This window comes from Cebus imitator, unplaced genomic scaffold, assembly GCF_001604975.1.
Source record: "Cebus imitator isolate Cc_AM_T3 unplaced genomic scaffold, Cebus_imitator-1.0 Scaffold62, whole genome shotgun sequence".
Taxonomy (NCBI): domain Eukaryota; kingdom Metazoa; phylum Chordata; class Mammalia; order Primates; family Cebidae; genus Cebus; species Cebus imitator.
The window spans coordinates 6047358-6063146 of record NW_016107377.1 but is presented as its reverse complement, the minus strand read 5'-3'; the positions used below and the strand labels follow the sequence as shown (position 1 = coordinate 6063146).

The following is a 15789-nucleotide window of genomic DNA, read 5'->3' as shown; positions in this document are numbered from 1 at the left end:
ACTAAAAATACAAAAAAAGTTAGCTGGCCATGGTGGTGCACGCCTGTAATCCCAGCTACTTGGGAGGCTGAGGCATGAGAATTGCTTGAACCCAGGAGTTAGAGGTTGCACTGAGCTGAGATCGCGCCACTGTTCTCCAGCCTAGGCAACAGTGCGAAGCTTCCACTGTCACCCTTAACCCAATGTATTGGATACAACAGGGTCTCAACATAAGTATCCTTTGATTTGTACACTTCTCTCTGCCTTTGGCGGCCCCAGCAGTTAAAGAACATTGAGTGTATTATCTACGCATTAGAATGCTGAAATTGAAATTAAGCCTCTGGGTTCCTAGACTGAGACTGAGGCATCAGCCCTGTAAATCAGTGCTCCTTTAGGAAAAAACGTTTCTCTCTGGACGTTCCCCAAGCAACCCCAAAACAATGGATTCAAGGAAACAGTCACAGATCCTGGGGTGGGGGCATGTTTGCTACGTGGACATCTGAGGATGACCGACGCCTGGAAGGAGAGCCCAGGGCTTAGTAACCCCTCTTCTGGGCAAACCCCAGGCGTGTGAGTCACTGGCGAGAACGGCGGGAGGAAGGGGCGGCCTGAGTCCACAGCCCTGAGGGAGGTCGGAGGGTCTGACAGCGCGAGGAGTCTGTGGGTGGAAGGGAGGTAGAAGTGGGCCTAAAGAGGCCGCCTTCCCGGGGGTGAAGGGCTGGGTCCCAGGGGTAAAGGGAGCGAGGGGGTGGGGCCTGCTCCAGCGGCCGTGGGGAGGGGCCGGGGGTCGGCAAGGAGGCCGGCCAGCCAGCAGCACCGAAATCTCCCGCGCTCAGGAGCTGGCCCCTCCTCCCCGGCCAGGCCCCAGGCCCCTCGCCGCGACCCGGCCTGCCGGCGGGCTCCTCCCGCTGTCCCCGCGATGCAGCCCCGGCCCCAGCCCAGGTCTCGACCCCGACTCGAGTCCTGGCCCAGCTGCGATGCCGCCGGCCGGCCCCACCCGCGCACAGCCCGGAGGCCCACGGCGCGCGGACAGTGACGGCACCGCAGGGTGCGTGGCCAATCGGCGCGGCCCCCGAGGAGGCGGCCTCGGCACCGCCCCCCCCGCCTAAGGACCAATGAGGCGGTGGCGCCCGCGGCCCCGGCGGGGTGAGAGGCCGCGAGGCCCCGCCCCGTCCTCCCCTTTCCCCTTTGCCCCGCCCTTCCCGCCCGGCCCCCCCTCGCGCCCCGCGCCGCCGCTGGAGCCGGTCCCCGCGCTGGGCCCGCCCCCGCTCCTCCCGCGGCCCGCCAGCGCGCCTCACGGCTTCTGTCTCCCCTCCCTCCTTCTCTCTCACGCCTAGCGCAATGGCGGCGGCCGCGGCGGAGCAGCAACAGTTCTACCTGCTCCTGGGAAACCTGCTCAGCCCCGACAATGTGGTCCGGAAACAGGCAGAGGTAACCGAGTTCGCCGCCCCCATCTCAGCGCCCTGGCCGGGGCGCCGACCTTTCCCGACGCTGGCCCCGCCGGGCCTCAGCTGGTCCGCCGCTGCCGCGCAGGCTGGGCCCGGCGGGCGGCGGCCGCGCAGCCCACGTGTGAGGCGGCCCGCTGCGCCCGGTCGTGCCCCCGGGCTTTTCCGGCTATTGCTGCCGCGGCACCCGGCGCCAGTTACCTCCCGCCGCCGCTCGCACCCACGTGCGGCCGCTCCCGACTCGCTGCCCCCGCCCAGCTGTGGGGTGCCGGGCGGGCCCTGGGCCCCAACTTCGCTGGCCACCCTCCCTTCCGAGCTGCCCGCTCGCCCCTTTCCCGCTTTCTCCCAGCGGGAGCCCCCACCGCCCTTCCAGCAGCCGTCCCCACCCAGCCTGGCGCTGTGGATCTCCCAAACCCTGGCTGCTACCTGACCCGTCACCCCTGTTTCTGCCTCCTGCTCATCTCCACACCGTCTGTCCCTCTCTTTGAATTGTGTGCCCTGCCTTGTCGCTCCTGCCTTTTCGCTTGTTTCCGTTTAGTTTTCTTTACCATTCTAGTTCCTGACATCAGAAGCCAAATTTCCCTACCCCCTTCCACCCCCGTTTTGTGAAGTTGCCTTTAGGGTTTCTTCCTATGCAGTTTCCACCTTACTCTGGGCTTACAATACACTTAGTCTGCTCTTCCTTCAGATAAATTTTCTTTGCTCTCTAGAGAATCGTGGGATAAATGGGATGTAGTGGGACTTCCGTTGTTTAACTGGTCCGGTACCATATGTTTAAGTCTTCAACTTCATGAAATCTAACCTGAATCTCTCTTTTTCAAGCCACCTCTGGTTCCTGGCCTCCAAAATGTGGAGATAGTTTCAAGTGACAGTATTTTAAATATATCCGTAAGCTCATTTACCAAGTTCACTAGAACACTGATGGTACATTGTCAGCGTTGAGACCACGATTCTTGTGAGATACTTAAGGGGAGGGAGAAACTTTTAAATGTATTATCATAGCTGACTGCCAAACTTGATTATATATGGAGTTTTTGCAACCATGCGATTGAAGAGTTTTATAAGGTTAAGTGAAGGATGTTTAGCCAGATATTTTTACAGAGCAAAATTAATTTTACATATAGCTAATGAAATTGATGACAGGTCCTCTTCTGAGGGCTGAAGACTTTTACAGGTGTCTTTAAAACCACAGTGTTAATACTTGTTTTAAATAGATGGTGGATATGCTGGTTACACTTAGAGGTTTTATATTAAGTAAACACTCCGAAAATTCTGTTATACCTGAAAAGGCATTTTCAAATATTCACTTTATTAACTTTTTATGTATTATACGTGTAATACATGTTCAGGGTAAAAATTCAAACAGTAAATAGGATAGTTTTTTATCCCATTTCCCAAAGGTGACGACACTTAAGTGTCTCATAAATCTTCTCCGAAAATATATCTTAACATACGCATTCATTTTTTACTTGAATGGGCTTATAATACACATTATTTTCCAACTTGGATTTTTCACTCAGTATATTTCACATTGGTTCATAAGTGAGTTTTTTTGGCAAACTATAGTTTATACATCGTATGGATAGATATTTATATAAGCAACCCTCTATGAAATGGATATTGAGGTTTCCAGTGACCTGCTCTTTTAAAAATAGTACTATGCACAGGAGTACATGTATACCTATCTTTGCACTTTGCCAAGTTTGCTTGTAGAATACTGAAAAGTAGCATTTGTTCCTAGAAGTAATATGCATGTATTGCACCAGTTTGCCTTGGGGTTATCATGATGCTAAAAAAAGAAATTAATGCTTTCTGCTAACTCTTGAGATAATTTTTCGCCAAAATAAGTTTTTAATCCCAACCCATAATAGAAATTTCCATGTGCTACAAAGCAGAACAGCATCGTAATTAGTAAGCTAGTTTAATTCTCCCTCTTCCCTCCAATTGCTTAAGTCTATTGTCAAGCCTAGTGGGGAAGCTCTCTTCTATTGAACTAAATACCAGTGTCTGGTTTAGCTTGAATTCCAATTGGTGCCGGTTGTAAATCTTTTATCACTTACATCACTTTGGGGATAGTTATCAGCATTCAGCACATTTTCTCATAAAGAGCAATTGGAAATTACTATTGTTATTCTCTTAGTCTCTTTATTCCTAGTGAAAACATTCATATACTAGGTTTTGACTTTCTTTGTATATCCTGAGAATATATTAATATGTAAAGCAAGTACTGTGATACAGAATTTTCCAGTTTGACCCTCAAAAAAGTAAATTTGAAGGGAAGCTCCCTGGCGCTATATAATGCCCCTTTCTTTTTTGCGTAATGAAACAAGCCTTTTATAAGAAATCAAATGAAATAAAATTAGCCTTAAGTGTGATATAGCAAATATAGAAATATTTTCTGTGAACTAAAGAATTGGCCAGGGCTCAGTAAATGCCTTTGCAATTTACTCATTCAAAATAAAAATACTTAGTCGACACATAAATACCAAACTGTTGACTAAGGTTGACTTCTTTTGTATTCAAATATGGTTTTATGTTTGGTTGAAATCATTGAAGGGACTTCAAAACTCTAAAAAGTTAAAACTTTTTCTGTTGTGTGCACCATTAGACAGGCTTTATATTTTATTTCTATTCTGATAATGTGAATAAACTATTGAATAAATCATTGACAAGTAGTGCAAAGTAGAGTTTTTATGGTATTTATGACTAGACATTTTTATATGACATAAGCTTAAGTATTTATTAATCATTACTAAGGTTCTCCATACAGACTTTGTTCCTCATTGATTCTAATAGCAAATTTCATTTAGTGGTTTTTTTTTTAGAGACGGGGTCTTGCTGTGTTGCCCAGGCTGGTCTTGAACTCCTGGCATCAAGTGATCCTCCCATGTCCCAAAGTGTTGGAATTACAGGCATGAGCCACTACACCTAGTCCATTGTTGAGAGTTGAATGGACGGAGGATAACATTGAAAAATATACCTGATTGTTGAGGAGCCAGGGTCTTAATAGATAAAAGTCATGTGTCCCCTCTTTTCCTTTTCCTCATACAGGGTAGGCTCACTATAAATATTTATGGAATGAGATGAGTACATATGAACATTTCTTCCCCATCTTCGTGGGCAGGGAAGAGGCGGAGGAGAAGTCTTTGCATTGTGTGAATTCTATAAGGTGGAACCAAATAGAATTGAAATTTTGTTTGCCTCAACACTGGTAACATTCACTGAACCTAACTGGACTAGAGCTAGGAATAGTATTAGAAACAGTCTTTATAATTGCTATACTCTAATGTACTAGGTACTCATATGCAAAGATAAAGAGGTACCATCCCTGTCTGTTTGGAAATTAGACTGTGTAACCATTACCCTTGACCATTGTGGTGGTATTGATATAATACTATATTTGGATTATGATAATGGAACATATCAGATGGAGGAGAACCCTCTCAGCAGAAATCATCTGTCACTCGTACTAAGCTCTCGCACCATTGGCTTCTAATTCATTATGGAGTAGAGTTTAATATTTGACCCAATGTTAAGTCTACTAGAGTTAGCATAGTCACACCATCAGTTCCCCCTGGGCAGGAGTAGAGAGCATCAGGTTTTATATTAAGTTTTCTGAGAGTGCTAGCCTCGTAAAGGCGTTTTTGCAAAAACTTGATTTAGACCACTGGAAATTTAAGTGTTAAACACTGATCACATCATCAGTGTATAGTTGGCCAAGCTGGGTGCTTTTTATTGTATAGTGAGATACTTTTTAAATGGAAACATACTACTGGTATAAGCAGTTGCTTTGGTAAATAATAAGTGAAAAGTCTCAAAGGTACATAACCATTTTTGCAGTCAGCTTTTGAATATCTTTGAATAAATTATCTCTTCTGGATAAATAAATTCAGACCATCTTCTCTCCTCAGCTGTGAATACTTTTTGGCAGTTTTCAGCATTGTTATCATGCTATGTGCTTTTTACTAGAATGGAAACTTGAGGTTATCAGAGGATCTTGAATTCTCCTTTCCCCTAAAATCTTTTCTCCCCAGACAGATGATATTTGAAAAGTTTGAAAACTGTAGCACTGCATAAGTAAAACTGGTTGTTTAATGAAGTGAAATTGAGAGCTTTCAGTACCAGAGAGATTTTGAGTATGATTGGCTTTACAGGACCAAGAATTCTGTCTGCCATTCATTGTCTGTGATCTTGGGCATGTCATTAACTTGTAAGCCTTTGTTTCCTTATCTGTTAATATCTCACGGATGCCATGTGGCCTTTAGTAAAAGGTTTAAGGAAGATGTGGATTCAAAATAGCCTTGTTTTTCCTCCCTTGTCACTTTGTTCCAGAGAAGCCAGGTAGCTATAGAGGTATGGTAATGTTGAGGGCAGGTAAGCACTAAAGAAACCCTAAATTGCTAGATAATGATGGATTATCATTTACTTACTAAGAAGCTTCTTAGAGGAAACAATTTCAAGTGTACTTGATTTCTTTTCCATAGTGAACAAATACCATTGGAATTCTTGGACATGAATCTGCCCTTTTCTGGACAGCATATAGTTGGTTCTTAGTTTTTAATCTGTTCTGATCATCTATCTGTTAATTAGTGTCAGCTTTTTATTATTAACCAATTTGTTGTGATTTTACATTATTAACAGAATAGAGTGTCCTGAGTCACAAACCTCTTGCTAATAATCTGCAAAAGACATTAAAGCCTCCTGACCAAATTTATCCTGACCACATTCATTTATGTATGTAATGTGGTTTTAGTATGATCTTTACTTGGAAGAAATGTGACATAAAGAATTTGAATACTTTGTTTCTCTAACTTACTTCCAGGTGTGTGTCTGGTGGTTCTAAGTAGTGGTAATTTGAACCAGTTGTACATCATTCAGTCTAAAAACTGTTAACAGTTTCTCATAATGTAAGGTGATTTTAAATAAGCACTAAAATTTGCAGCACAATGGCATAAGTCACATTTGGCAATTTTTTGACTCTCTTAGGCCTTGAGTTTTGTTAATCAGGGAGCAAAAATTGGGAAAACATGCACACACATTAGAAACATTTGTTTAAGAGAAAGGAACTTGGTAAGTAACCTGGTAGACATCTTCTATTCCCTAACGTATCTGAAGTATATTTGATGTCACAGAAGGTGTTAACACTAGACCTAGGTTAAATAATTTCTCATGCATCCTTCCCACTCTATTTCTTTCACTGGTTTACCCATGAAGTTTTCTAACATTCTTTCCTATTTTTTTAATGTAGGAAACCTATGAGAATATCCCAGGCCAGTCAAAGATCACATTCCTCTTACAAGCCATCAGAAATACGACAGCTGCTGAAGAGGTACTATCTTAATATTTGTGCCTATTACATTCTTAGAAAACAAGTTTTTAGATAATGATCATAGTAGAAATGAGAATTGTGATTTTCCACATAGACTTTACTAGAACTTTGAACTTATTGTTTGCTAAAAGCTGCCTGGGAGTTGTCATGTAATTTTTTAAGTACTTTGTATTAAGAATGAGAATTGCCTTTTTTTTGTATAAGATAATATGTCCAGGGTAGATGAAGGTTAATGGTTTTATTAAATTTAAATGATTTGAATTTTTCTTTTTTTTTTTTTTTTTTTTTTTTTTTTGAGACAGACTTGCTCTGTTGCCCAGGCTGGAGTGCAGTGGTGCGATCTCGGCTCACTGCAACCTGTGCTTCCTGAATTCAAGCAATTCCCCTTCCTCACCCTCCCGAGTAGCTGGAATTACAGGCACCAACCACCATGCCCGGCTAATTTTTGTATTTTTAGTAGAGATGGGGTTTCACCATATTGGCCAGGTTGGTCTTGAACTCCTGACCTCTTGATCTGCACCCCTGCCCCCACCCTCCTCCACCTTGGCCTCCCAAAGTGTTGGAATTACAGGCATGAGCCACCGTACCCAGCCTGCTTTAATTTTAGGAATTCTTTTGCCCCATGGTAAAACAAGGCTATTTTCTATGATTTTATAGTTTTCTGCTACTGATGGAGGCATTTCATAGCTAATTTCCCCCCCATAGGTTAATATCCTCATAAATATTGAATGCCACTGAATATCTCTTTACTTCGGAAAAGGTGTAAAAATACCCAAGTCTAGAAAACTCTTTTAACTACAAAATATTAAATTTAGAGTCGTAGTGTAAGCCTTTTTTTGCTAACAGTCAAACTATAAGTAAAGTGCTTATCTTTCATGGAAGTAAAGTCACACCAAACTTCTACATCATGTTTCACCTGGCCTCTTCCAGTCTGTTTTCTCTAAGCAGATGAATAGTCAAGCAGTTTAGATAGCAACTTCATGTTCTCTCATAGCACTTTAAAAGCCATATAAAAGTATCCCAGTTTTTTTTTTTTTTTTTTTTTTAGATGACAAGAGGTACTTTGCTTTTGTAACATGTTCTTTTCTGTAACTCAAAATGGGTGTCAGATGTGAAGAAGAACCGTATATGGGGTAACTTCTATCACTAAAAACAGATGACTATTGTAATTCTTGAAGATTAGTACCAGTTAGCTAGTAAACAAATATTAAAGCCAAGAATAATAGTGAAAATTACTGAATTTTCTTTTTTAAAACTTGGATTAAACCTTATTTAAATCTTAACTTGATTTAAGAATTAGTGATTGTGAATTAGTGACAGCATCTTGGTTGTGGCTTTATAGTTTTCGGTATATGTGTGAGAAGAATTGCACATGAGTTTTAACCACTTTTATAAGAATTGTAACCGCTTTCTAGAACATATGTTAAATATTTGTAAAGGTTTCTACCTCCTATAAAGGTTTCAGTAAAGAGATTTCTCAGTGAAAAGTAATGGAGAAAAAAATAGCCAATTTTATTTCTATAGCTTAACATTTTTTGTTCGTCAGATTCCCAAAGTAATTATAGTAATAATGAGTAACATCATCCTGGAGAAAGCAAGAGCAGGAAAGATTAGGTTCAGTGGTCTCAATAGTGTATTGGTTTGATTTGATAAAATTTTAGAATGGCATTTGTCTTAGCTTTTCTTTTGATAATCTCAAGTAATGTTTTTGTTGTTGTTGTTCTTTGAGATGGAGTTTTGCTCTTGTTGCCCAGGCTGGAGTGCAGTGGTGCAATCTCAGCCCACCACAACCTCTGCCTCCTGGATTAAAGATTCTCCTGCCTCAGCCTTCCAAGTAGCTGGGATTACAGGCATGCACTACCACGCCCGGCTAATTTTGTGTTTTTAGTAGACAACGGGGTTTCTCCATGTTGGTCAGACCGGTCTCAAACTCCTGACCTCAGGTGATCCGCCTACCTCAGCCACCCAAAGTGCTGGGATTAGAGGCACTAGCCACCGAACCCAGCCTGATAATCTCAAGACGTGTTTTATAGAAAATACCAAATGTAATTACACGGATTTGAAAATGAGTATCTAAGAAGACACGTGTTGAAATGGATTAGCACGTTTTAGATATTGGGAAATTGTAATGTTTGTTTGCTTGAAAGAAGCATTTTATCTAAGACGCTAATGAGAGGGCAGTTATATAACAAGTTAGGCCAGGCTGGGAGCCTAACGTTGGGTGCGAAAGGCACTTGATATTCTAGAATGAGACCAGACAAGAGAGGTAGGAAAGGCATTCATTATGGGGTTTACAATTTAAGATTTGTTTTTCTCCCAAATCATGTGTTAAAAATAGGAATTAAAGACAGGTTTATTATTGCTGAGATATGTGTTCCTAACTGAATTGTAATGCATTTAAGAGTTTTCCTCATATTAAGTAAAAATGGCTTATTTTGTAGCACTTTCTATATAATAGACTAATGTAATTAGAAAGAGTTACATATGTTACTTCTTTAGAAAACTGACAAGGTACCTTTGAAATACAAAAATACTACAATGAAATACATCAATGGCAGAATGAATCTAGGTATTAACAATGTTATCTATTTATAGGCTAGACAAATGGCCGCGGTTCTCCTAAGACGTCTCTTGTCCTCTGCATTTGATGAAGTTTATCCAACACTTCCCTCTGATGTTCAGACTGCCATCAAGAGTGAGCTACTCATGATTATTCAGATGGAAACACAATCTAGCATGAGGAAAAAAATTTGTGATATTGCTGCAGAACTGGCCAGGAATTTAATAGGTGTGTATGCAGGTGCACTTGTGTTACCAAAAGCATGGGTATATTCTTCCTTTGTTTTTTTTTTTGTGATGCGGTTTCACCTTGTTGGCCAGTCTGGTCTCGAACTCCTGACCTCAGGTCATCCGCCCGCCTCAGCCTCTCAAAGTGCTGGGATTACATCATGCCCAGCCCCCCTTTTTTTTAATGGAATCGTTTAGAGTAAAATTTATAAGTACCTGAGTACCATTTATTCTGTTCAAAACAAGTGTAATTATGGATTTTGCATTTAGAGCCAGAAATTACAGATGTTCTGTAATCCAGTCATAGGACTCACCTGTTGGTTTCAAAATACCCATGTGAGGCTCGGCACAGTGGCTCACACCTGTAATCTCAGCACTTCAGGAGGCCGAGGTGGGCACATCGCTTGAGTCCAGCAGTTCAAGACCAGCCTGGGCAACATGGCAAAAACCCATCTCTACAAAAAAATTAGTGGGCATGATGGTGTGCATCTGTAGTCCTAGTTACTTAGGAGACTGAGGTGGGAGAATCACCTGAGCCCCAGAAGCTGGAGGCTGCAGTAAGCTATGATCATGCCATTGCACTCCAGCCTGGGCAACAGAGCAAGACCCTGTCTCAATACAAAACAAAACAAAATCCATGTAGAAAAGTAATTTCATAATTTGCTTGAAAATTGGCAGTTATATTCCTTCCTAAATTTATAATGTTTTAGAAGCACGGGCTAATTAATGGTGTAACCTACTTTGTACATTAAACTTGCCAGTTGAACTAAAAATTAGTGACTCCAGTGCTTTTGCTGTTATATATGTATGCTGACAAATAAATACATATGCTGTTATATTTGAAATGGAGTTTCGCTTTTGTTGCCCAGGCTAGAGTGCAATGGTGCCATCTCTGGCTCACTGCAACCTCCGCTTCCAGCGATTCTCCTGTCTCAGCCTCCCTAGTAGCTGGGATTATAAGCCACCACTTATTATGTGCCACCACTCCTGGCTAAATTTTTTTGTATTTTTAGCAGAGACTTGGTTTCTCCATGTTGGTCAGGCTGGCCTTGAACTGTTGGACTCAAGCGATGTGCCCACCTCGGCCTCCTGAAGTGCTGGGGTTACAGGTGTGAGCTACCATGCTTGGCCTACTGTGTACATTTTTAATGCCCAAAAATATTTTTTCAAGTGAGGTAAAAGGCAAACATCATTAAAAATGCATTTTGCTAAAGGTAAAAATCCTTTTTGATCAACTAAATAATAATGTAATCGAACATGCTACTTTTTATTCTTGCTGCAAGAAGCTTTATTTCCATTTGATCTAGGTCTTGGGAGAGGGCGCCAGTGTGGTTTAAAAGCGGCCTAATTGCTGGAGGGAGAGGCTCAGGCAGAAGGCCTGATTCTTTGATTGGGGGAAGGGGGACCCTTAGCGGTCACTGGACTTTTAGTGTTGTTTGATGATAAGCCTTTGGAAGACACATTTGCCCAGCTCAGTCTGGGAGCCGACTAGCCTATGGGGGTCAGTCAGGTGGTCACCCATCTTAATGAGCTTCACTCCCTCATCTAGGAAGTGGCACTCCAAGAAGTCACAGAGATGGGGATCTGTGCAGGCTGAACCCAGGGCATGAAGATCCAGAAGGGCCTGGTTCCTGGTTCCAGTTCTTCTCCAGGGCCATGGCTGCTTCCATGGTGTCCTGGGTTTTGCCCCACTCATCTTCAGACTTCTGCTCCTTCTAGAAGAGGGCGTGGCCATGGCCACCACTTCTAGGGTTTTTTTTTTTTTTTTTTTTTTTTTTTTTTTTTTTTTTTTTTTTTTTTTTTTTTTTTTTTGGTGAGGGGGACAGGGATTTATAAGTGTGATTGTAAGCACAGCTTGTTTAGATGGCGTTTTTAATAGTTGAAATCAGGGCTAAATGATAGCTTATTGATTGAGCTTAGTACATTATGACACTAATTTTAAAATCTCATCAACCAGTAATGCAGTAAGTTCTTATTCAATTCAGCTAGCAGATTGTATCCTTTCTTGTATCGACCATTTCTTAGAAACTAACGGGGAATGTGTCAATTTTTTATATTTTAGATGAGTTCAAATTAATTTTGAATTTTTTTTTAGACGGAGTCTTGCTCTGTTGCCCAGCCTTGAGTGCAGTGGTATGAACACGGCTTACTGCAACCTCCACCTCCCAAGTTCAAGTGAATCTCCTGCCTCGGCCTCCCAAGTAGCTGGAACTGTAGGCATGCACCAATACACTCAGCTAATTTTTTTTTTTTTTTTTTTTTTTTTTGAGATGGAGTTTTGCTCTTGTTGCCCAAGCTGGAGTACAGTGGTGCAATCTCAGGTCACCACACCCTCTGCCTCCAGGTTCAAGCAATTGTCCTGCCTCACTCAGCCTCCTTAGTAGCTGGGATTACAGGCATGTGCTACTGCAGCTGGCTAATTTTGTATTTTTAGTAGAGATGGTTTTCCATGTTGGTCAGGCTGGTCCCGAACTCCTGACCTCAGGTGATTCGCCCACCTCGGCCTCCCAAAGTGCTGGGATTACAGGCGTTAGCCACCACTTCTTGCCAATTGTTTTTGTTTGTTTGTTTGTTTTTGTTTTTTTAAGTAGAGACAGGGTCAATTGGGTTTCATCCTGTTGGCCAGGCTGGTCTCAAATGCCTGACATCAAATGATCTGCCCTCCTTGGCCTCCCAAAGAGCTGGGATTACGGGCGTGAGCCACCGTACCGGCCCTAATTTTGAATATTTTTAAATTGCTTAGAAAATTCTACTTTCAGGTTTGAAATATGCAGATATGAATGTTTATAGGTGACATCGTTTCTCGTTCAGAAACACTTAATAATGGAAGCGTTTCCAAAGTATTCAAAGTGCTCATTATTTAAAGGAGCTATTTTATTTCCCCTCAAAGCATCAACTTTAGGTTGAAGAGGCAGATTAAGGATGTTTTGTTTATTCAGTGTCAGCTTATCAGCACACTTGTCATTTCACAAAAGTTCAAATATGAGGGGTAGTTTAAAAAGAAAACATCTATAATTCATCTGTAAGTTGTATAACTCTTAAGGTCTTTATGGCGATGTAATCACAGAAGCTCATAAGTGGCACAGTAGATTTTTGTGGTCACTTATTTTTATTACAAAGTATTAAAAATCTCTTAAATAATAAACATTAATAACATTCCCTGGTACTGTTTGCACCAAACTGCAAAGTGTGAGTACCCTGTATGGGTCCTGAGATTCTAACCCTGATGTCTTCTCAAGTTCCAGAGTAATTGTTACCTTGGTTTCAAGACCTTACCATCAAATACTAGCTTTGCCTGCTTTTTAAACTCTTCTATAACAATGGTCTATATAAAGGGGTCAAGCAATCAAATGTTTTTACCATTAAAAGTGGTGCTTCTCTTCAAATTCCACTCCTTAGGAATAACCTCTGCCGGCCGGGTGCAGTGGCTCACACCTGTAATCATAGTACTTTGGAGGCCAAGGCTGGTGGATCATCTGAGGTCAGGAGTTTGAGACCAGCCTGGCCAATATCACGAAATCCCATCTCTGCTAAAAATACAAAAATTAGCAAGGCCCAGCTACTCCAGAAACTGAGGCAGGAGAATTGCTCCAACCCAGAAGGCGGAGTTGCAGTGGGCTGAGATTGCACCCTTGCACTCCAGCCTGGTTGAAAAAGCGAAACTCCATCTCAAAAAAGAGAAGAAAAAGGAAAAAGAACCTCTGCTAATATCTGTGTTTATGTAACCCAAATATAGAGTTGTTTGGTTTGTTGGTTTGTTTGTTCTTTTTTTTTTTATTTACATGATTATGATGCTATTTCTTATTTTTATTGTTGAAGGACAGAATTTTATGGAGTTTTTAAAACTAGCAAAAGTGACATTTTTCAGTATCTATGTTTTGAATGAGGCTTATGAAATGAAAGCATTTACTCCTAGTCTATTGAAGTTCTGACTTAAACACTTTATGTCGGATTTCTTTACTTTTAGATGAGGATGGCAACAACCAGTGGCCTGAAGGTTTGAAGTTCCTTTTTGATTCCGTTAGCTCTCAGAATGTGGGACTGCGGGAAGCTGCCCTTCACATTTTCTGGTATATACATTAAGCTGCTTTTTTGAGACATTTGATTTCATGAATACCCTAAACACCTTTTAATTGATTATTTTAGCCTAATTTAACTTTTTATACTTAAAATGAAAATAATGCAAGTTCTCCACAGCTTGATTGCTTTCTCTTTGTCTTTTATGATTCTGAAAGTTTTATTGAACAGTTTCTTCTCCTTTACTTAGAGATTAACCTAGTACTGAATGTAGCTTTTATGAAACCACTTTAATAATGGTGTCATGAAGAGGAGGAGGAGAATGCAGGTGAATCCCCATTATGTTTTCTGGATCTTCTCTGACCAAGTTTTATAATATCTTATCAAACCTGTATTTTTATAAACAAATGGTCTAAGTTTAGAATTAAGTGATTATTCTTTGCCCCACGGTGTTACTTTTGCTACTGTACTTAGAATGTGGTCAGTATATTAGATTTATACCTTTTCAAGATCATCACCTTTTAGGCATTATATCATTTTCTACTTTAGGTGTCAACTGTATCTTTGTTTATATCAGTAATTCAGATTAGAGAATGCAGATGGTCAGAGAGCATAGTTAACTGTAGTTTTCATTAGAAAACCTGTGGTTGCTTTTGTCCCATCCTGCACTCCAGGTTAGCTTTCGACTGAGACAGAGTAATAAGGGTAAAAGCATGTAGCTGGGAATGGGCTGCTGAGTATCCTCTAACCCAGCCCATACTTCTCCAGTATGTTTTCATTCACTTAACCCAAAAACAAGATTGCTTAGAGAATAGGTAGATGATGTTCAACTTAAGGATTAATGTGTACTGAGTCAGATAAACAAATAGTTCATAGAGATTCTAGCCCATACTTTACTAAGATATTAATATAATGTAGCTTTTAAGGAATGTTTGGATTATCTTTTAGGAACTTTCCTGGAATTTTTGGGAACCAGCAGCAGCACTATTTAGATGTCATCAAACGGATGTTGGTTCAGTGTATGCAAGATCAGGAACACCCATCGGTAAATAATTCCAATCCTATTAATATTACCATCTATTTTAATCTAACTTGTGAAAGAAATTAGTGTGTTAGCAGGTTGTTTTTACTTTTATACTTTAAAATATAAACACCAGTTTTACTGATAAAGAATAACTTGATCTGGAGTAGGAAATCTTGAATTTGCATTTATCAAAAAATTTTTGTGTTTGACATTTTTTCTTCATTTTAGATCAGGACATTATCTGCTAGAGCTACAGCTGCGTTTATACTTGCAAATGAGCATAATGTTGCTCTGTTCAAACATTTTGCAGACTTGCTACCAGGATTTCTACAGGTAGGAAAACAGTATAGAATAAATCATAATTATATCTTACTTGGTTTTCATTAGCATTCTTTAATGCATTCGTTCATTTATACAACAAATGCATATTGCCTATTATGTTCTGGCACTAGGGATACAGGAGTGAACAAAACATGCAAATCTCAGTCTCCATTGAACTTATGTTTACTGCCTGTAAAGACGTTTTTAGCCTCTTACAATATTTATAGTTATAAATTTTTTTGTAATGTAAATGGTGTAAGCAATTATGTACTTATTATTGAATATGTAGATTATTTTCGTTAAATAACCTGTGAGATTTAATGCCCATTTTACATAAGGAGAAACTACTCTTAACTACAGGATGTGTAATAGTTTGTATTATAATGTCAGTTAATGGTTAATTCACATTATTGTTAAGGATGTTAATGTTTTAAGGATACTTTCTGCTTTAATCAGAAAGCAAAATAAGATTAGACAGGATAGAGCATATGTTCAGGGCAACTTGTATCTATGCTCCTGGGAAAAAAAATGTTTTAAATAAAATGTAAAATATTGGACAAGTTAGTGGTTCCCAACCTTGTCAGACTCCCAAATCCCTCTTTTATGACAGTCTTTTGGTAATTTTTCATATACTTTTCTAAAAATGAAATGCATAAATAATATATATGCACAATATTTCAGAATATTAATATATGGCCTTAACTAAATACAAAGAAGAAATTTTAAAAAGGTATAATAAAATGGCATGCTTTTCCTTATGTAAATGGTCAGACAGGACTACACTAAAAGACATAATAGACCAGGTGGTCTCTAAGTGATCTGTACAAATGCAATAGCTAAAACTGGACTGATAACAAAGATGTCATTGGCAAGTCAAACATCACAGT

General features: G+C 40.5%; 1 protein-coding gene across 1 annotated transcript in view; it reads left to right on the top strand.

The window, feature by feature from the left end:
- Positions 1 to 1102: 1102 nt before the first annotated feature.
- IPO5 (importin 5) overlaps positions 1103 to 15789 on the top strand; it is a 44829-nt gene continuing 30142 nt past the window's right edge. Inside the window, exons 1-6 of the mRNA XM_017530045.2 lie at positions 1103 to 1410; positions 6673 to 6753; positions 9349 to 9541; positions 13508 to 13610; positions 14506 to 14602; positions 14810 to 14914. Of these exons, the coding sequence (XP_017385534.1) occupies positions 1321 to 1410; positions 6673 to 6753; positions 9349 to 9541; positions 13508 to 13610; positions 14506 to 14602; positions 14810 to 14914 (669 nt within the window). The 5' untranslated portion in view covers positions 1103 to 1320. The remainder of the gene's footprint in view (positions 1411 to 6672; positions 6754 to 9348; positions 9542 to 13507; positions 13611 to 14505; positions 14603 to 14809; positions 14915 to 15789) is intronic.